Here is a 21,500-nt window from a genome sequence, read left to right as displayed (position 1 = left end):
CACCCTCAGCAGGCCACTGGCAGAGGGCAAGTCTAGTGCTGTGTTTGCAAAGGCTCCTACCAAAAGTTCCTATTGACTACTTCTACCTAATGTTTCTATCTAATTCTCCTACCTAAATGTTCCTACCAACTACTTCCATCAATTGCTCCTACCATTTTGCCAAAAGGAAGGGCTAGCACAAAGCGCTCACCACAGGAAAATCTAAAGTTACGAAGAATGAGCTGTGTGAGTTAAGTGTTGTCAAGTGTTATGTGTGACAAGGAGAGATTGTATTTTGTGGACAGAATGCCAGTAGTCCACATGTGGGTGAGGCAGAAAGATAAGGGAGCTACCTGGATTAAAGGAGTGCATCTTAGCACCCACTGAAGAGCTGGCTCACACCACAGATGTCACTAACCCCCCTGATACCCAGGCAGGCAGCAATGATAATTATAATATACCTTCCTGGTCATTAGCTGCCAACCAACTACTATCAAAACAAGTTAAGGAGTGATTCAAGACATCACTATAGAAAGCACTCTATCTATGGGAGTACTGACATGGCCACAGGGTGGTGAAGGAACAAGGACTGAGATGGAACAACGGTGATGAGGAACCTATGGTGGTGATGGAGCGAGGGTGGCAGTGGAGCAAGGGTGGTGATGGAGTACACATAATGAAGGAATGTGGTGATGAAGTGAGTGGTGTTAGAGTGTTGAGGGTGTGAAAGTGGTGAAAGCATGGAAACCAAATATTTTCTGATGACAAAAAAACAATAATTTATCAACATAATATGAACACAAAATCTTATGGCCATAAAAAACTAAGGATAAAGCTGATTATGGCACCAGAAATAACAGAAAGCAAAGCATTTGGTGGAAAATGTAAGTTTTGAAGTATGAAAAACCCTTGCTTTTCAATCTGGTGTCTTGCAAGCCATGAAAGGTATCTTGGATCTCTGAGGCTTTGAAATCTCTTAGCCTCCTTCCTCTTTAGTGAGGTAAATGCCTTTCATCACATATTAACCATTTATCCAATGATAACAACTTCAGCTTGCTTAGCCAGGCTCCATCCTCCAGCCAATCAACAGATGATGTCACTGTCCCCTGATCATCAGTACCAACCTGCTTCATAATTATTGACACACACACACAACAACCTGATGGTGTGTCCCTTAGTTTACAGAAAGTTTTACAAGAGCACTAATAATAACTCACCTCCTGTAATTAACTCTCTGTTTTACCATGGGTTCCAAAAGCTTGGTCACCCAGCAACCAGCCTGGACCTATTCTAGGATATGGAGGTAGAAAGCCCAAGAAGACTTCTTTATGATATTTCAGTGTCAATAATGATGGCTAGGGATATCTGATGCCAATAGCAAGTGAAGGTTCTTGTTCAGTCAAAGGGCAATCCAGGCTGAGCTCAGGTCTTACTGCCTAACAGGTGTCTCACAAAGGATAAGACATTTACTCCACCAAAAAGGTATCTAACAACAAGTAACTACGATGAGATTTTGCCATGGTGGCTAGGCTATTTTCATGCATTTACCACATTTCTCTCAACTGCCTCGACTCATTCTCTCAGCTGTCTTGCTTGTCGTATAATGCTAATATTTTCAGCAGCTACTACACCAGCATGGTCATCAATTCTAGGTTCATTCTGTACTAACTTCAATGTTCTTTTAGTCATTCATGTTAGTTACCATGCACCATTCGATCTATCTTGTTTATGGGCCATATCTGTATTCTCTCCATCTTGTTCAATTCAATCTGACTCACTTCTCATACACATATTTTTCTTATTTGTTATACTTAAATCACTGTCTCCCACATTAGCAAGGTAGCAAAAGGAAACAGATGAAAGAATGGCCCAACCCACCCACATACACATGTATATATATATAAACGCCCACACATGCACATATACATACCTATACATTTCAAACTATACATACATATACATAAACAGACATATATACACGTGTACATATTCATACTTACTGCCTTCATCCATTCCCATCACTACCCCGCCACACATGAAATGGCATCCCCCCAAGAGGTAGAGCTAGGAAAAGATAAAAAAAGCCACATTCGTTCACACTTAGTCTCTAGCTGTCATGTGCAATGCACCTAAACCACAGCTCCACAAAATTTTCCACGGTTTACCCTATATGCTTCAAGTGCCCTGATTCAATCCATTGACAGCACGTATAGGATGTAGAGGATGAGTAGATCAGGTATTTGCTTTGAAGAATGTATGTCAGAAATACAAAGAAAAACAGATGGATTTGTATGTGGCATTTAAGGATCTGGAGAAGGCATATGATAAAGCTGATAGAGATGCTTTGTGAAAGGTATTAAGATTATATGGTGTGGGAGGTAAGTTGCTAGGAGCAGTGAAAAGTTTCTGTCAAGGATGTAATGCATGTGTATGAGTAGGAAAAGAGGAAAGTGATTGATTCCCAGTGAATGTCAGTTTGCGGCAGGGGTGTAGGATGTCTCCATGGCTGTTAAATTTGTTTATGGATGGGGTTGTTAGGGAGGTGAATGCAAGAGTTTTGGAGAGAGGGTCAGGTATGCAGTCTGTTGTGGATTAGAGAGCTTGGGAAGTTAGTCAGCTGTAGTTTGGTGAAGTGTGTGAAAGAAGAAAGCTGAGAGTACTTGTGAATAAGAGCAAAGTTATTAGGTTCAGTAGGATTGAGGGACAAGTTAATTGGGATGTAAGTTTGAATGGAGAAAAACTGGAGAAAGTGAAGTGTTTTGAATATCTGGGAGTGGATTTAGCAGCGGATGGAACCATAGAGGCAGAAGTGAGTCACAAGGTGGGGAGGGAGTGAAGGTTTTGGGAGTGTGGAAGAATGTGTGGAAGGCGAGAACGTTATCTCGAAGAGCAAAAATGGGTATGTTTGAAGGAATAGTGGTCCCAACAATGATATATGGTTGTGAGGCGTGGGCTATGGATAGAGTTGTGCGGAGGAGGGTGGATGTGCTGGAAACGAGATGTTTGAGGACAATATGTAGTGTGAGGTGGTTTGATCGAGTTAGTAATGAAAGGGTAAGAGAGATGCATGGTAATAAAAAGAGTGTGGTTGAGAGAGCAGAAGAGGGTGTTTTGAAATAGTTTGGTCACATGGAGAGAATGAGTGAGGAAAGATTGACAAAGAGGATATGTGTCAGAGGTGGAGGGAACGAAAAGTGGGAGACCGAATTTGAGGTGGAAGGATGGAATGAAAAAGACTTTGAGCGATTGGGGCCTGAACATACAGGAAGGTAAGAGGTGTGCAAGGAAAAGAGTGCATTGGAACAATGTGGTATGTCAAGGTCAACGTACTGTCAATGGACTGAACCAGGGCACGTGAAGCGTCTGGGGTAAACCATGGAAATTTTTGTGGGGCCTGGATGTGGAAAGGGAGCTGTAGCATCAGTGCATTACACATGACAGCTAGAGACTGAGTGTGAACGAATGTGGCATTTGTTGTTTTCCTAGTGCTACCTAACGTGTGTGCACGGGGAAGGGGGTGCTGTTTCATGTGTGGCAAGGTGGCGACTGGAATGGATGAAGGCAGCAAGTATGAATATGTACATGCGTATATGTATGTATACGTTGAAATGCATAGGTATGTATTTCTTTTCTTTTCTTTCATATCATCCGCCGTTTCCCGCGTTAGCGAGGTAGCATTAAGAATGGAGGAGTGGGCCTTTGAGGGAATATCCTCACCTGGCCCCATTCTCTGTTCTTTCTTTTGGAAAATGAAAAAAAAAAAGCGAGAGGGGAGGATTTCCAGCCCCCACTCCCTCCTGTTTTAGTCGCCTTTTATGACACGCAGGGAATACATGGGAAGTATTCTTTCTCCCCTATATATGCATGTGTATGTGGGTGGGTAAGGCCATTCTTTCGTCTTGTTTCCTTGGCTACCTTACTAAAGCAGGACACAGCAACTAAGTATAATAAATAAATAAATAACCAGTAGTCAAAAGACAGTGTCTTTGTAATCATGCTTCTACTTCCCCTTAATGAATAAGACATAATCTGGTGAACATTTGATAAAGTAATTTCTTAATCTTACTAAATATAAAAAAGTATGACTTCAAATTTCCATTTCTCTAATTTTTGAAGGTATTAGTATAATCACTAAAACCCTGTATCGGTATCAAAAAATAAAAAATAAAAATGATATATCAGTTCATCGTTAATTTCTAACCACCTGAGATCTGAGGTAATTCTATTTATCTATTTATCATACTTTGTCGCCGTCTCACTTGTTAGCGAGGTAGCGCAAGGAAACAGATGAAAGAATGGCCCTACCCACCCACATACACATGTATATACATACACATCCACACACGCACATATACATACCTATACATCTCAACATATACATATATACATACACACCCAGACATATACATATATACACATGTGCATAATTCATACAGTCTGCCCTTATTCATTCCTGTTGCCACCCCGCCACACATGAAATGACAGCCCCCTCTCCCCACATGTGCGCGAGGTAGCGCTACAAAAAGACAACAAAGGCCACATTCGTTCACTCTCAGTCTCTAGCTGTCATATATAATGCACCAAAACCACAGCTCCCTTTCCACATCCAGGCCCCACAGAACTTTCCGTGGTTTACCCCAGATGCTTCACATGCCCTGGTTCTATCCACTGACAGCACGTCAACCTCGGTATACCACATTGTTCCAATTCACTCTATTCCTTGCCCGCCTTTCACCCTCCTGCATGTTCAGGCCCTGATCACTCAAAATCTTTTTCACTCCATCTTTCCACTTCCAATTTGGTCTCCCACTTCTCGTTCCCTCCACCTCTGACACATATATCCTCTTGGTCAATCTTTCCTCACTCATTCTCTCCATGTGACCAAACCATTTCAAAACACCCTCTTCTGCTCTCTCAACCACACTCTTTTTATTACCACACATCTCTCTTCCCTTTTCATTACTTAATCGATCAAACCACCTCACATCGCATATTGTCCTCAAACATCTCATCTCCAGCACATCCACCCTCCTCCGCACAACTCTATAGCCCATGCCTCGCAACCATATAACATTGTTGGAACCACTATTCCTTCAAACATACCCATTTTTGCTTTCCAAGATAACATTCTCGACTTCCACACATTTTTCAACGCTCCCAGAACTTTCGCCCCCTCCCCCACCATATGATTCACTTCTGCGGAGATATTTCTAATGGCTTAAAAAAAATGAACCAATCCTGGAGAAAAACATCATCCATAAGAACAATTGGGATACAATAAAATACACCAACAATGAGAACAAATGAGATCTGGAGAAATATCCTATCAAAAAGACCATTAATTAAGTGGTAGAACAAACTAACATGAAAAAGATTATGAGAAAAGTGGGTCAAGGCATTATGACTTAATCATTAACCCTCAAAAGCTCACTCTTCCTTCTTGATTCTTTGTTGTTGCTGCTCTTCCTCTCGTTTCTGACGGTAGTGTTCATCCAACTCAGGTCCTTCCAACTTCATTCTTCTTTTTTCTAAGAGTTTAAATGTCCGAATCAGTGGATTGTCTATGAGTCGTCTTGCCAATGTGTCTGGTCCAGTCCTGCAAATAAATGGCTATTCTAGCATTCTTTACAAATCAAGTTTGCACTGCAATTCATAACTGATTATCAATTCAAACACTCCCAAAACCTGCAACAGAGGTGTAAACACTGGTTTAAACTATGTTTCTCCCTAATCAGATAATCATGTCATAGTAACTCCAGCTTACAAAATCATTACACATAACAAAATTATCTCTCATAGCTGCATTTTCTGATTCCTTCAATAATTCCTTAACCTTCACAAGTAAAACTGAAGGATTGGAGAACAAGAACTAACACAAGAGGTGGAAAGACCTTGAACTATACAACTAACACATGGGTGGAAAGACCGTGAACTATACAGTCTGAAAAGACGGAAAGCATTACATGACAGTACATACTTGGTACCTAACAGAAGGCAAAAAAAAAATAATGTCTTAAATCTCAATGCCTCTTGATAAGGAAGGTACAGTACTATCATATCAGAAGGTATTCCTCAGAACATACTTAAAACATATTGGAAAAAAATGCACTTAAAAGATTATTCAATGAATTTCTGAAGCAGCATATATATACAAATGTTTAAAAGAAAATTAGACTCATGGCTGAAGTCAGTCCCGCATGAACTTTTATATTTTCACTGGAGGTTTCAGGCACAGACAAAAGTCAATGGCAAGGCCAGGCCTTAATTGAAATATACAGATGATTATGAAAGGAAAAAATAAGAGAAAAGGAAAAGTATTTACAAATTTTTGACTTCTAAAACATGCCAAGTCATAGTTATTGAGAAAAACATGAGAGGTTAGAGTTACAAAGCTTCAAATTTTATGGAAAGAAACAGTCATCAAAACAGACCACCCTGGAGTTGCCAACAACCACACAGTAATCATGCGATGCAGCAGCTTGATGAGTATTGTATGGCCAACTTAACTGTGTGGGCACATAACCAGCCAGCTCTCTGGAGCAAAAACCTTAGTAATACCTACAGAAGAGGGAAAAGGAACCAACATTGCTGCACAAGGCAAGCAGGTCAAGTTTTGAAGTTAGCCTAGTAGACTCTATATGCTGAACTGCTTTCAACTCAACTCTGTAAGGTAAGGAAACAGATCTAGATCTACTTCAGATGTGAGAGCAGTATTCCATATAAAGACAGGTCAATTCTTTGGTATATATGGAACAATTGTTCGGAAGAAAGTTTCAACAGCTATCTAGGACCTCCAGTTTCTTAGAGGAAGATTTAGCTATTTCCATAATGTGGGATTTACAAGAAAGAGTGGATGTTACAGTAATGCTAAGTATGTTCACCGAGCCAAGAGCCAAGAGGTGGAATTACAGAACCATCAAAGGAGAGAGCAAAGTAGCGAGGAAATTTTGACAGAGAGGTGGGTAGAAATTGTCTTGGAGACATTAATCTATTTATCTATCTATTTATTTCTTTGATGCCTGTTCCAACTGGAACTCCCTCAAAGGGATGGTCACAGTAACAGAGTCTCCATAACTAAAGAACCCCAGTGCCACTTCTTAGCCTTTGGTACCTCACCCTAAACAGGCCACTGGCAGAGGGCAAGTCTAGCCAAGTGTTTCCCACCAAAAGCCAAAAGCCACATCTTCCACTCTTATGTATGCGCCCTTTTTTGAGTCAAGTATTCCCAGTGAACAATCCTTTTTCAGCATATGACTCAATAAGCTGCTTTCTATTTCCAATTACATTGGATACTCCAACAACTATACCCTCAACTACATCATCCACCAAGCAACAAAGATATGATCCTTTGTGTTAAAGTTGCTGTAGCAATCATTTATCTCTTTCCAAAGTGTCCCTTCCTTCATTCCTCTCACAAACAGATTTATAAGTACTGACAACAGACCACCTTTAGTAGTTTGCTTTCAACCTAATCAACATCAATCTTGAATTTGTTTCCTTTCATCATTTAACAGTCCCACAGCTCCTCCTCCATACTAACCTCAGACTTTGCTGCCAACATACTCCAAACCCTTGCCTTTCAACTTAGTCTCACTTTCAACCAGAACATTCATATTCCTCTGATCAAACACAATATCTATCTTCCTTCTCATCATTGTTATATCCAGGAACATACAGAAACCCTAGCCTGAGTCTTCTAGGAAAAATCCATGTTTGGCTCTTTTCTCTGTCCGTTTTTGGAAAGTGATAACACAAGGAAGAGAAGGCTTCCAGCCTCCTGCTTCAGCCCTTCTAAAGTTGCCTCTTACAACACATGGGAGATACATGGATAGAATTGTTACTCCCCCATCCCAACCAAGATGAAAAAATGAGGTAAAGAAACATATACTGTAAAAGTTAGGGCAATCTAAAATACTTTTCAAGATGTCACTTTAGAGACGTTTAGCTTCAAATGTGGAAAAGTGCAAATGTCATGCCTATATTAAAAGAAGATGATCACAAGCCTACACTACACTACATGCTCCCAAACAAGCTTGGTCAGTAGAATGTAAGAAAAAATAATTAGATAGCAGGTGGATGATCACTTGTCAAGGAGAAACTACTTTTGTGGAAGGCAACACAGATTAATGAGAAGGAGGCCATGCATTACAATTAAAATCTCCTTGATTTCTGTGACAGGATGAGCTCTATCTTAGATCATATAACCTCTTTGGCAACCTTTCCTCACTCATTCTCTCCATTTGTCCAGACCATTTCAACAAACCCTCTTCTGCTCTCTCAACCGCACTCTTTATTACCACACACCTCTCTTATCCTTTCATTACAAATTTGATCAAACCAACTCACATCACATACTGTCCTCAAACATTTCATTTCCAACACGTCCACCCTCCTCCATACAACCCTATCTATAGCCCATGCCTTGCAACCATATAATATTTTTGGAACTACCATTCCTTCAAACAAATCCATTTTTGCTCTCTGAGATAACGTCCTCTCCTTCCACACATTCTTCATCATTCCCAGAACCTTCATCCCCTCCCCCACCCTGTGACTCACTTCCACTTCCATGGTTCCATTAACTGCTAAGTCCACTCCCACAAATCTAAAACACATCACTTCCTCTAATTTTTCTCCATTCAGACTTACATCCCAATTAACTTGTTCCTCAACCCTACTGAACCTAATAACCTTGCTCTTATTCACACTTACTCTCAACTTTCTCCTTACTCACACTTTTCCAAACTCAGTCACCAATTTCTTAAGTTTCTCACTCTAATCACCCATCACTGCATATCATTAGCCGAGCAACAACTGACTCACTTCCCAGGCCCTTTCATCCCCAACAGACTGCATACTTGCCCCCTCTCTCCAGAACTCTTGCATCTACCTCCCTAACCAACCCATCCATAAACAAATTAAACAACCATGGAGACATCACACATCCCTGCCACAGACCAACCTTCACTGGAAAACAATAACTCTTCTCTCTTCCTACTCATACATATGCCTTACATCCTTGGTAAAAGCATTTCTAGCACCTTTCCTCCCACACCATGGACTCCTAAGACCTTCCACAAAGCAACTCTGTCATATTTCTTCTCCAGATCCATAAATGCTACATACAAATCCATTTGTTTTCGAAGTATTTCTCACACACATACCTGATCCACAAATCCTCTACTACTTCTAAAACTATACTGCTCTTCCCCAGTCTGATGTTCTGTACATGCCTTCATCCACTCAATCAATAACCTCCCATATAATTTTCCAGGAATACTCAACAAACTTATGCCTCTGTAGTTTGAACACTCACCTTCATCCTCTTTGCCTCTGTACAATGGCACTATACATGCATTCCACCAATCCATACATACACGGAATATCCTCACCAACAAATCAACAACACAGTCACTCCATTTCTTAATAAATTCAACTACAATACCATCCAAACCCATCACCTTGCTGGATTTCATCTTCTGCAAGGCTTTCACCACCTCTTCTCTATCAACAAAACCATTCTCCCTGACCCTCTCAATTCACACACCACCCCAACCAAAACAACACAAATCTGCCACTCTTATGTATGCACCCTTATTTTTTGGAGTCAAGTATTCCCAGCTAACAAGCCTTTTTCAGCATATAGCTCAATAAACTATTTTCTATTCCCAATTATACTGGATACTCCAACAACTATACCCTCAACTACAACATCACCCACCTAACACCAAGATATGATCCTTTGTGTTAAAGTTGCTGTAGCAATCATTTATCTCTTTCCAAAGTGTCCCTTCCTTCATTCCTCTCACAAACAGATTTATCAGCACTAACAACAAACCACCTTTAGTAGTTTGCTTTCAACCTAATCAACATCAATCTTGAATTTGTTTCCTTTCATCATTTAACAGTCCCACAGCTCCTCCTTCATACTAACCTCAGACTTTGCTGCCTGAATACTCCCAAAACACTCCAAACTCTTGCCTTTCATCTTAGTCTCACTCACAACCAGAGCATTCATGTTCCTCTGATCAAACACATTACCTATCTTCCTTCTCATTATTGTTACATCCTGGAACATATAGACACCCTAGCCTGAGTCTTCTAAGAAAAATCCATATTTGGCTCATTTTTCTGTTCCTGTTTTGGAAAGTGATTACACAAGGAAGAGAAGGCTTCCAGCCTCCAGCTTTAGCCCCTCTAAAGTTGCCTCTTACAACACATGGGAGATACATGGATGGAACTGTTACTTCCCTATCCCAACCAAGACATGAAAAAATTAGGTAAAGAAACATATACTGCAAAAGTTAGGGCACTCTACAATATTTTTCAACATGTCAGTTTAGAAAGGTGTAGCATCAATTGTGGAAAAGTGAAAATGTCATGCCTATATTCAAAGATGATCAGAAGCCTACACTAAACTACATGCTCCCAAACAAGCATGGTCAGTAGAATACAAGAAAAAATAATTAGATAGCAGGTGGATGATCACTTGCAAAGGAGAAACTATTCATGTGGAAGGCAACACAGATTCACAAAAAGGACATGCATTACAATTCAAATCTCCTTGATTTCTGTGACAGGATGAGCTTTATCTTGGACCAAAGAGATGCATAAGTAGCTTGTGTATTCCTGAACTACTGAAAAGCTTTTGACGCTGTACCCCATCACTGGTTGATTAAGAAGGTAGACCTACAGGCAGGAATAAGGCATAGAGTCAAGCACTAGACAGATAAATGTTATGGAAGAAACAAAGGATGCAGGCTGAAGGGGCATTCTCAAAATGGAGAGGGGACATCAATGAGATGCCAGAAAGCTTGGTATTGAGCCCACTGCTATTCTTCGTGTATGCAAATGACTTTCCTGAAAGACTGGACTCTTACTACCTAAAAATGTTCACAGATAATTCCTAGATCATGAGAAAATTAAAGGATGATCATGACTGCACCAACTTAATGGAAAACCTGGACAATCTCGAAAGCTGGCCTGCTGAGTGGCTGATGAAATTCAATGCAAGAGCAAGGTACTGATGATGGGACACACTGAAAGATGGCCTTAATAAAGCTAGTTCTCAGTGGTATTAAGCTACAGGAATCAGTGGGTGAAAAAGACCTTGGGAATGACACTGTGCCTGGCCTATTACCAGGGCTCTCCATCAGGAGATCTGTAAAAGAAGCAAACTGTTTGCAGGCAAACATTACAACTGCATTTATGTAAATGGATAAGGATGTACTGGGTGTTTGAGCAAAGCTGGACTGAGCTTCTCAGGCCAGTTATCATACCTAAGGAAGAAAGAAGATCAAACAAATAGGAACTCAGTGTGCAGCAAATTAGATAATACAGGGTACGAATAATGAAAAGTGAGCTACAATGAATGGCTGAGGACTACAAATCTGTCTACCACAGAGAAGAGAAATGAGAGGGATGACCTGATTACAGCCTTAAAGTTTCAGAATCAGTTGGAGGATGATCAATTCTTCAATATCAAAATAGCCTGAGGTCCTGAAAAGAAGCATGTTAGAAAGGATGTAAAGAAGTAGTGTTTTAACATAAAGATGGAGAAAAAGTGGAACAGACTAAATGAGGAATCAACAAATGCCAGCAATATACAAATGTTCAAAAGGAAACTTGAAGGTATAGAAAATTCAGGAGATGGGTAGCAAGAGTGTACAGCTCTCTCCCCATGCTGTGCTAACAGGTGATCACAAAAGGTAATGATTTGAAAACACAAGTGACCATTACAGGGTGCCCATTTTTCAAGTGGGGCCTCAATGATCACTGACTCTGCACAATGGAGCCAAATGTGTGCATGGACAAAAGGGATGATGTAAATATAACTCACATGTTATACTTCAAAATGGTGAGTGAGGTAAAGAATTACAAACCATTAGAGCTGTGAAATGTTAAGTAAACTCTTTCTTCTTTCATAATATTCACCATTTCCCGCGTTAGCGAGGTAGCGTTAAGAACAGAGGACTAAAACACTAAAAATATACTAAGTGTATGTTTAAATTTTTTTTAAGTTGTTTGCACCTGATTCACTTCATCTGCATAGACGTGTAGTTAAAGTCACTTCATCTGCATAGACGTGTAGTTAAAGTCCCAAGATAGATAGATAAAGAGGGTAAACATCCAGAAAAAGTAACAAGAAATGAAGGGATAATGTTTTTCAGTATCTGAAAAAAGTATGGATATCATCACATCAATCATTAAAGCCCTGAACCAGGGCATGCGAAACATCCAGTGTAAACCATGGAAAGGTCTGTGGGGCCTGGATGTGGATAGGGAGCTGTGGTTTCGGCGCATTACACATGACAGCTAGAGAAAGAGTGTGTGGATAGACCTTTCTTCATCTGTTTCTTTGCACTACCTCACTGATGCAGGGGGTGGTGATCAGGTGTGGGGGAGGAAAAAAGAATGTATATGTTATCTTTGTTTTTCCTTCATGCATTTGTAGTGTGTCCTGTGAAACAGGGTGACATCAGGAATGGATGAAGGCAAGCAAGTATGAATATGTACATGTTTTTATATGTACATGTATGTGCATGCATATGTACGTGTATAAGTGTATATGTTTATGTATGTGAATGCGAGTGGATGTCTTCCTTCATCTGTTTCCTGGTGTTACCTTGCAGACACGGCCAGCAGCAATCAAATATGGAAAAAAAAGATTATATTAAATGAAAATAAACAAAAACATTTGAAAGACAGTAAGTCATGTGTGAAGAAACTCACATATGAACTCAAACAAGAGAACCTTGAGGGAGTTCCCTGTCCCATTACAGTACAAAGACTTGAATGTACTAAACCTAACTATACAAAAAAAAAAATACCTTTCACTAACAACCATCTTCTGGGCAGCCAATGATAGCTCTTGGAGGAATGAGGGAACAAAAGGGTGATACCCTTTAATCAGAGTTACCTTACTATTTAAACTCTCAAATGAATTATGTTCTTAGATGAGCCAAAGCATTATTACTACTGCTTACCGGGATGTCAGGATAATGGTGTTCTTCGGGTTGGTGGCCCACTGGACAAACAGCTCTCTTGAATATCCACTTTCCAAATCCGGAAAACTTGCCAATACAACCTATTATAAAAATCTCTGAATACATACTTATCTACAATATAGCAAGTGTCATATTATTTTTTTCATACTTGTTGCCATTTCCTGTATGAGTGTGGCAGTGCCAGGGACAAATGAAGAAGGGTAGCATCCACTAAAATTCATTCTTTAGTTGTCATGTGTAATGCAACAAAACCACAGCTCCCTATCAACATCCAGGTCCTAAAGACCTTTCCATGGTTATTCTGGATGCATCACATGTCCTGGTTCAGTCCAATGACAGCACTTCAACCTCTATATACCACACCATTCCAATTCACTTTATCCTCCATATACCTTTCACCCTCTTGCATGTTCAGGCCCCGATCATCCAAAATCTCTTTCACTTCATCCTTCTATCTCCAATTTGCTCTGACCATTCTCCTTGTTTCTCCCACTTCTGGCACATAAATCCTCTTTGTTAATTTTTCCTCACTCATTCTCTCCATGTACCCAAATCATTCCATCACACCCTCTCCAGCTCTCTCAACTGCACTTTTTTATCACCACATCTCTCCCTTAAGCTTTCATTATCTACTCGATCAAACCATCTCATACCACATGCTGTTTTCACACATTTCATTTCCAACACACCCTCCTCTGCAAAGTCTTATCTATAACCCATGCCTCACATGAATATAATAATGCTGGGACTATTATACCATCAAACATACCCATCTTTGCCCTCCCAGATAATGATCTCTATTTCCACCCATTCTTCAGTGCTTCAAACTTTTGCCCCCTTACGAACCACATGACTCAATTCTACTTCCGTGGTTCCATTCGCTCCTACGTCAACTCCCAGGTATCTATGCCACTTCACTTCCTCCACTTTTTCCATTCAAACTCACATCCCAACTAGCCTGTCCCTTAACTCTGCTGAACCTAATAACCTAGTAAAAAATTCACATTTACCCTCATGTTTCTCCTTTCACACATCCTTCCAAGTTCAGTCACCAACTTATACAGTATCACGCATGAATCTGCTATAAGTGTTGTATCATCAACAAACAAAACCTAACTCACTACCCATGCCCTCTCGTCTCCTATAGACTTCGTACTCGCCCCTCTCTCCAAGACTGACATTTACCCCCTCAACTCTCCATCAAAAAACAAATCAAACAACCATGGTGACATCACAATCCCCTGCCACAGGTCAACCTTCACTTAGAACCATTCACTCTCCCCTCTTCCTACTCATATACATGCCTTATTCCCTTGAGGAAAACTTTCCACTCCTTCTAGCAGCTTTCCTTCCATACCAATATGTTCTTAAGACAAGGCATCTCTATCAACCTTATAATATGCTTTCTCCAGATCCATTAATGCTGCATACAAACCCATCCATTTCTCTAATTATTTCTCACAGGTATTATTGATCCACACATCCTCTATCACTTCTAAGACCACACTATTCCTCCCCGGTCTAATGCTCTGTACATGCCTTTACTTTCTCAAATATCAATACCTTCCCATACAACTTACCAGGTACACTTAACAAATTTATACGTCTGTAGTTCGAATACTCACTTTTATTCCCCTCGCCTTTATACAATGGCACAGTAGATGCATTCTACCAACCCTGAGGCACCTCACCTTGATCCATACATAAAATGAAAATCCTAACTAACCAATCAACTACACTGTCACACCCTTTCTTAATAAATTCAACTGCAATACTAGTCACCCCAGCCACTTTGCCACATTTCATCCAATGTAAGGCTTTCACTGTTTCTCCTCTCTTCACCAAACCACTCTCCATGACTCTCATTAAGCATACCACTCATTCATCAAACACATTTAACAGCACTTCAAAACACTCACTCCATCTCCTCCTCACTTTATCACTGCCTGTTACTACTTCCCCTTTTACCCACTTCACCAATGTTCCTATTTGTTCTCTTACTTTTAGCACATTATTAACCATCTTCCAAAGGATCTTCTCATTCTCCCTAAAGTATACTGATACTAGTCTACACCAACTCTCATTTGCACTCTTTTTTTCAACCCCTGCACCTTCCTCTTAACCTACCGCCACTTTTTCTTGCACATCCCCCAATCATTTGCACTCCTACCCTGTAAGTACTGCAAATGCCTCCCTTTTCTCTTTCACTGGAAGCTTTAATTCTCCATCCCTCCACTTACTACCCTTTTTAATCTGTCTGCATTCCACCTTTCGCATGCTACACGCATCTCATGCATACACTAGCAATGCTTCAATAAATACCTCCCATTCCTCGCCCACTCCCCTTGCTTCATTTACTCCCACCATTTGCCACTCTACACTCAATTTCTCTTGGTATTTCTTCACACAAATATCTTTTCTAAGCTCACTTACTTTCACCACACTCTTACCACCGACATTGGTTCCTCTTTGCCTAAAACATCCAAAAGTCTCTCTTTTACATGCTTATCAATTCAAATGTAATCCAATAATACCCAATGACCTTGTCCCCTACTCACATATGTATACTTGTGTATGTTCCTCTTGTTACACCAGGTATTCCCAATCATCAGTCTTTCTTCCGCACACAACTCCACAAGCTGATCACCATTTTGATTCATAATACTGAATACCTCATGCCCATAACTGTAATCTCAACTACCACAACACACCTTCACATTGTCATAAAGTCATATTATTACTTATAAATCAAACACATTGCATATGATTTACATTTTCTTTGAACAAACTAATCTTGCTATAATCATTAAAAATGAGCTACTAAAAATAATGAAGGAATATCTCAGACCAAATCAAAACAGTTAAAATGTTTATGGCGTATGCGAGGGAGGTATGTAATGACAAGAATAAAAGGAGAATCTTCTGCTGTGGCCACCCCTTGGTGGGAATTCCTAGAGGGAATAGGCATCAGAGAAATAAATAAAATAGAGTACAATACTGAAAAGAAGAGAGAATGTTGGGGTGAAGAGAGTGGTGAGAGTAAGTGAGCTTGGGAAGGAGACTTGTGTGAGAGCGGGGGGCTAGAAACCCTCCTCTCCTTGTATTTTAACTTTCTAAAAGGGGAAACAGAAGAAGGAGTCACGTGGGGAGTGCTCATCCTCCTCGAAGGCTCAGATTGGGGTGTCTAAATGTGTGTGAATGTAACCAAGATGAAAAAAAAAGAGATAGGTAGTATGTTTGTGGAAAGGAACCTGGATGTTTTGGCTATGAGTGAAACGAAGCTCAAGGGTAAAGGGGAAGAGTGGTTTGGGAATGTCTTGGGAGTAAAGTCAGGGGTTAGTGAGAGGACAAGAGCAAGGGAAGGAGTAGCACTACTCCTGAAACAGGAGTGGTGGGAGTATGTGATAGAGTGTAAGAAAGTAAACTCTAGATTGATATGGGTAAAACTGCAAGTTGATGGAGAGAGATGGGTGATTATTGGTGCATGTGCACCTGGGCATGAGAGGAAAGACCATGAGAAGCAAGTGTTTTGGTAGCAGCTGAATGAGTGTGTTAGTAGTTTTGATGCATGAGACCAGGTTATAGTGATGGGGGATTTTAATGCAAAAGTGAGTAATGTGGCAGTTGAGGGAATAATTGGTATACATGGGGTGTTCAGTGTTGTAAATGGAAATGGTGAAGAGCTTGTAGATTTATGTGCTGAAAAAGGACTGGTGATTGGGAATACCTGGTTTAAAAAGTGAGATATACACAAGTATACGTGTGTAAGTAGGAGAGATGGCCAGAGAGCATTATTGGATTACGTGTTAACTGATAGGTGCGCGAAAGAGAGACCTTTGGATGTTAATGTGCTGAGAGGTGCAACTGGAGGGATGTCTGATCATTATCTTGTGGAGGCGAAGGTGAAGATTTGTAGGGGTTTTCAGAAAAGAGGAGAGAATGTTGGGGTGAAGAGAGTGGTGAGAGTAAGTGAGCTTGGGAAGGAGACTTGTGTGAGGAAGTACCAGGAGAGACTGAATACAGAATGGAAAAAGGTGAGAACAAAGGAGGTAAGGGGAGTGGGGGAGGAATGGTATGTATTTAGGGAAGCAGTGATGGCTTGCGCAAAAGATGCTTGTGGCATGAGAAGCGTGGGAGGTGGGCAGATTAGAAAGGGTAGTGAGTGGTGGGATGAAGAAGTAAGATTATTAGTGAAAGAGAAGAGAGAGGCATTTGGACAATTTTTGCAGGGAAATAATGCAAATGAGTGGGAGATGTATAAAAGAAAGAGACAGGAGGTCAAGAGAAAGGTGCAAAAGGTGAAAAGAGGGCAAATGAGAGTTGGGGTGAGAGAGTATCATTAAATTTTAGGAAGAATAAAAAGATGTTTTGGAAGGTGGTAAATAAAGTGCGTAAGACAAGGGAGCAAATGGGAACTTCAGTGAAGGGGGCTAATGGGGAGGTGATAACAAGTAGTGGTGATGTGAGATGGAAATGGAGTGAGTATTTTGAAGGTTTGTTGAATGTGTTTGATGATAGAGTGGCAGATATAGGGTGTTTTGGTCGAGGTGGTGTGCAAAATGAGAGGGTTGGGGAAAATGATTTGGTAAACAGAGAAGAGATAGTAAAAGCTTTGCGGAAGATGAAAGCCGGCAAGGCAGCAGGTTTGGATGGAAATGCAGTGGAATTTATCAAAAAAGGGGGTGACTGTATTGTTGACTGGTTGGTAAGGTTATTTAATGTATGTATGACTCATGGTGAGGTGCCTGAGGATTGGCGGAATGCTTGCATAGTCCCATTGTACAAAGGCAAAGGGGATAAGAGTGAGTGCTCAAATTACAGAGGTATAAGTTTGTTGAGTATTCCTGGTAAATTATATGGGAGGGTATTGATTGAGAGGGTGAAGGCATGTACAGAGCATCAGATTGGGGAAGAGCAGTGTGGTTTCAGAAGTGGTAGAGGATGTGTGGATCAGGTGTTTGCTTTGAAGAATGTATGTGAGAAATACTTAGAAAAACAAATGGATTTGTATGTAGCATTTATGGATCTGGAGAAGGCATATGATAGAGTTGATAGAGATGCTCTGTGGAAGGTTTTAAGAATATATGGTGTGGGAGGCAAGTTGTTGGAAGCAGTGAAAAGTTTTTATCGAGGATGTAAGGCATGTGTACATGTAGGAAGAGAGGAAAGTGATTGGTTCGCAGTGAATGTGGGTTTGCGGTAGGGGTGTGTGATGTCTCCATGGTTGTTTAATTTATTTATGGATGGGGTTGTTAGGGAGGTGAATGAAAGAGTTTTGGAAAGAGGGGCAAGTATGCAGTCTGTTCTGGATGAGAGAGCTTGGGAAGTGAGTCAGTTGTTGTTCGCTGATGATACAGCGCTGGTGGCTGATTCATGTAAGAAACTGCAGAAGCTGGTGACTGAGTTTGGTAAAGTGTGTGAAAGAAGAAAGTTAAGACTAAATGTGAATAAGAGCAAGGTTATTAGGTACAGTAGGGTTGAGGGTCAAGTCAATTGGGAGGTAAGTTTAAATGGAGAAAAACTGGAGGAAGTAAAGTGTTTTCAATATCTGGGAGTGGATCTGGCAGCGGATGGAACCATGGAAGCGGAAGTGAATCATAGGGTGGGGGAGGGGGCGAAAATTCTGGGAGCCTTGAAGAATGTTTGGAAGTCGAGAACATTATCTCGGAAAGCAAAAATGGGTATGTTTGAAGGAATAGTGGTTCCAACAATGTTGAATGGTTGCGAGGCGTGGGCTATGGATAGAGCTGTGCGCAGGAGGGTGGATGTGCTGGAAATGAGATGTTTAAGGACAATATGTGGTGTGAGGTGGTTTGATCGAGTAAGTAATGTAAGGGTAAGAGAGATGTGTGGAAATAAAAAGAGTGTGGTTGAGAGAGCAGAAGAGGGTGTTTTGAAATGGTTTGGTCGCATGGAGAGAATGAGTGAGGAAAGATTGACCAAGAGGATATATGTGTCAGAGGTGGAGGGAACGAGGAGAAGTGGGAGACCAAATTGGAGGTGGAAAGATGGAGTGAAAAAGATTTTGAGTGATCGGGGCCTGAACATGCAGGAGGATGAAAGGCGTGCAAGGAATAGAGTGAATTGGAACGATGTGGTATACCGGGGTCGACGTGCTGTCAATGGATTGAACCAGGGCATGTGAAGCGTCTGGGGTAAACCATGGGAAGTTGTGTGGGGCCTGGATGTGGAAAGGGAGCTGTGGTTTCGTAACATTATTACATGACAGCTAGAGACTGAGTGTGAACGAATGGGGTCTTTGGTGTCTTTTCCTAGCACTACCTTGCACACATGAGAGGGGAGGGGGTTGTTATTCCATGTGTGGCGAGGTGGCGATGGGAACAAATAAAGGCAGACAGTATGAATTATGTACATGTGTATATATGTATATGTCTGTGTGTGTATATATATGTGTACATTGAGATGTATAGGTATGTATATTTTGCGTGTGTGGACGTGTATGTATATACATGTGTATGGGGGTGGGTTGGGCCCTCCTTTCGCCTGTTTCCTTGCACTACCTCACTAACGCGGGAGACAGCGACAAAGCAAAATAAATAAAAATAAATGAGTGGATGAGCCATTCTTTGTCTGTTAACTGGCGCTACCTCTCTGATGCAAGAAACGGCGATCAAGTATAATAAATAAACAAATAACAAATTCTTCAGTGAAAGGTGTTTGCAACGCATTCATCTATTCACTCTTCATAATTCTAGATTTTCTTGCAGCGAATGCTATGTAATAGTCCTGTCTTTTGGCAAAATGGTTGGAGCATTAGACAGAAGTATATACGAGCATTAGACAGGACAATTATGTAGAAACATTAGGTGTAAGTAGCAGCTTAGAACATTAACTGTGAGCACTAGAAACAAGTAGTAGGTTGGAGCAGTGACTAGGAACATTAAATGAAACATTAGGTAGAAGTAGTTGGTAGGAACATAAGGTAGGTGCCTCTGAAAATGCTGCACTAGAGTTGCTCTATGCCAGCGGCCTGTTAAGGGTGAGGCACTAAAGGTTAAGAAGATGCACTGGAGTTCACTAGTTAATGAGACTCTTTTGCCACAGCCATCCCCATGAGGGAGTTCCTGAAGGAAAAGTGCATCAGATTTTTTGTTTTTTTTCATACATATTTGCTACTTCCCTTGTTAGCAAGGTAGTGTCAAGAAAACAGGACTGAGCCTTAAAGGGAAAATCCTTACTTGGCCCCTTTCTCTATTCCTTCTTTTGGAACAGTAAAAACTGGAAGGGAGGATTTCCAGCCCCCAGCTCCCACCCCTTTCAGTCACCTTCTATGACACACAGGGAATATGTGGGAAGTATTCTTTCCCCCCTATCCCCAGATAGATATATAGATAGATCGTCTACATTTACTAGATGATGTGTGTCCCTGGATTCCTCTCATATGGACTACTGGTGATGAAGATATTTACTTTATAAAAAGTTACACAGATGAAAATGTATCATGCATCCCCAGATAATCAAATGATTATTGATACTAATACACCTATCGTCTCACAGCCTTCTGTTACAGAATGATGTCATCTACAACAGGCTTTGAATGCAAGATACAATTGAAGATTTCAAAGAGTTTTCAAACCATTTCAACTGAAGAAAGAACCCAAATATCATCATTTGGAAATAAAGTTTCACTCCTCAGAAAAAGTAAAAAATGGGGTGAACTCATGAGAATTCACTCACTTTGACCGCTATAAAATGTATAAGGTCAGCAGACGCTCATGCCTAAATCTTGTCAGGCCCACAATTTCATAGGTCAGAGGTGACATGGCAACACATTCCAAACCATCACCATTCATTCACTGACCAACATCTGCCTCAAGCTGGTTACAGTTTGCAATAAATATCTAGTTTTTCAAAAAGGAAAGAATAGGATAGTACATGGAAGCTCTTAAGGCTCTGCAAACAGTACAGAAATGTTTTTCAAAGAATAGGGGAGTACATGGAAGCTCTTAAGGCTCTGTAAGCAGTGGAGAAATGTTTTTCAATCTTCAAAGCCTACAGTTAAGCCTGTCTTGCAAGATAAGCCTACCCAAAACTGAGTTTACAGAAGCACTTGTAACTGGTGAGAACAGAATGAACAACAGAGGCTAGATTACATATGAAAGAAATAAAGGAATAAAATGCTTGAATCATGAGCATATGAGTGAACTTGGACACCTTTTAAAGAAAGTCACTGTTAACTCTTCACTATTTCCTTATGGATGTTTACATAAAATCAGGGATGCCTTTAGAAGGAAATTTTTTTGCAAGGAGTTTCACAACTCAATTTCAAGTCCTGGCACTGAGCTTGTGTGGTGGCTGAGGTGACAGTGCACCAAAATTTCTCTCAGTCAGTCAACTACCAGCCATGCCAGTGAAAACAAATTTGCATGAATTTTTAGAGAAGAAAATAGTGTCTTTTAGCTAGAGTAGGAGGACCAGGGAGATGATCCTAAATTATCTGACAATGATGATCCATCTTTTGGATCATGTGGAGAGTGATTATATGGACATTGA

At 40.6% G+C, this 21,500-nt stretch overlaps 1 protein-coding gene across 2 annotated transcripts in view; it reads right to left on the bottom strand.

The window, feature by feature from the left end:
• Cpsf100 (cleavage and polyadenylation specificity factor subunit 2) overlaps positions 1-21,500 on the bottom strand; it is a 166,940-nt gene that overhangs the window by 65,228 nt on the left and 80,212 nt on the right. For both annotated transcript variants that reach the window (XM_071670573.1, XM_071670574.1), the window contains 2 exons: positions 12,966-13,066; positions 5,411-5,575 (listed from right to left, as the gene is read on the bottom strand). In XM_071670573.1, the coding sequence (XP_071526674.1) occupies positions 5,411-5,575; positions 12,966-13,066 (266 nt within the window). The remainder of the gene's footprint in view (positions 1-5,410; positions 5,576-12,965; positions 13,067-21,500) is intronic.

This window comes from Panulirus ornatus, chromosome 15 (assembly GCF_036320965.1).
Source record: "Panulirus ornatus isolate Po-2019 chromosome 15, ASM3632096v1, whole genome shotgun sequence".
NCBI classification, from domain to species: Eukaryota; Metazoa; Arthropoda; class Malacostraca; order Decapoda; family Palinuridae; genus Panulirus; species Panulirus ornatus.
This window is presented reverse-complemented; position numbering and strand designations above follow the sequence as displayed.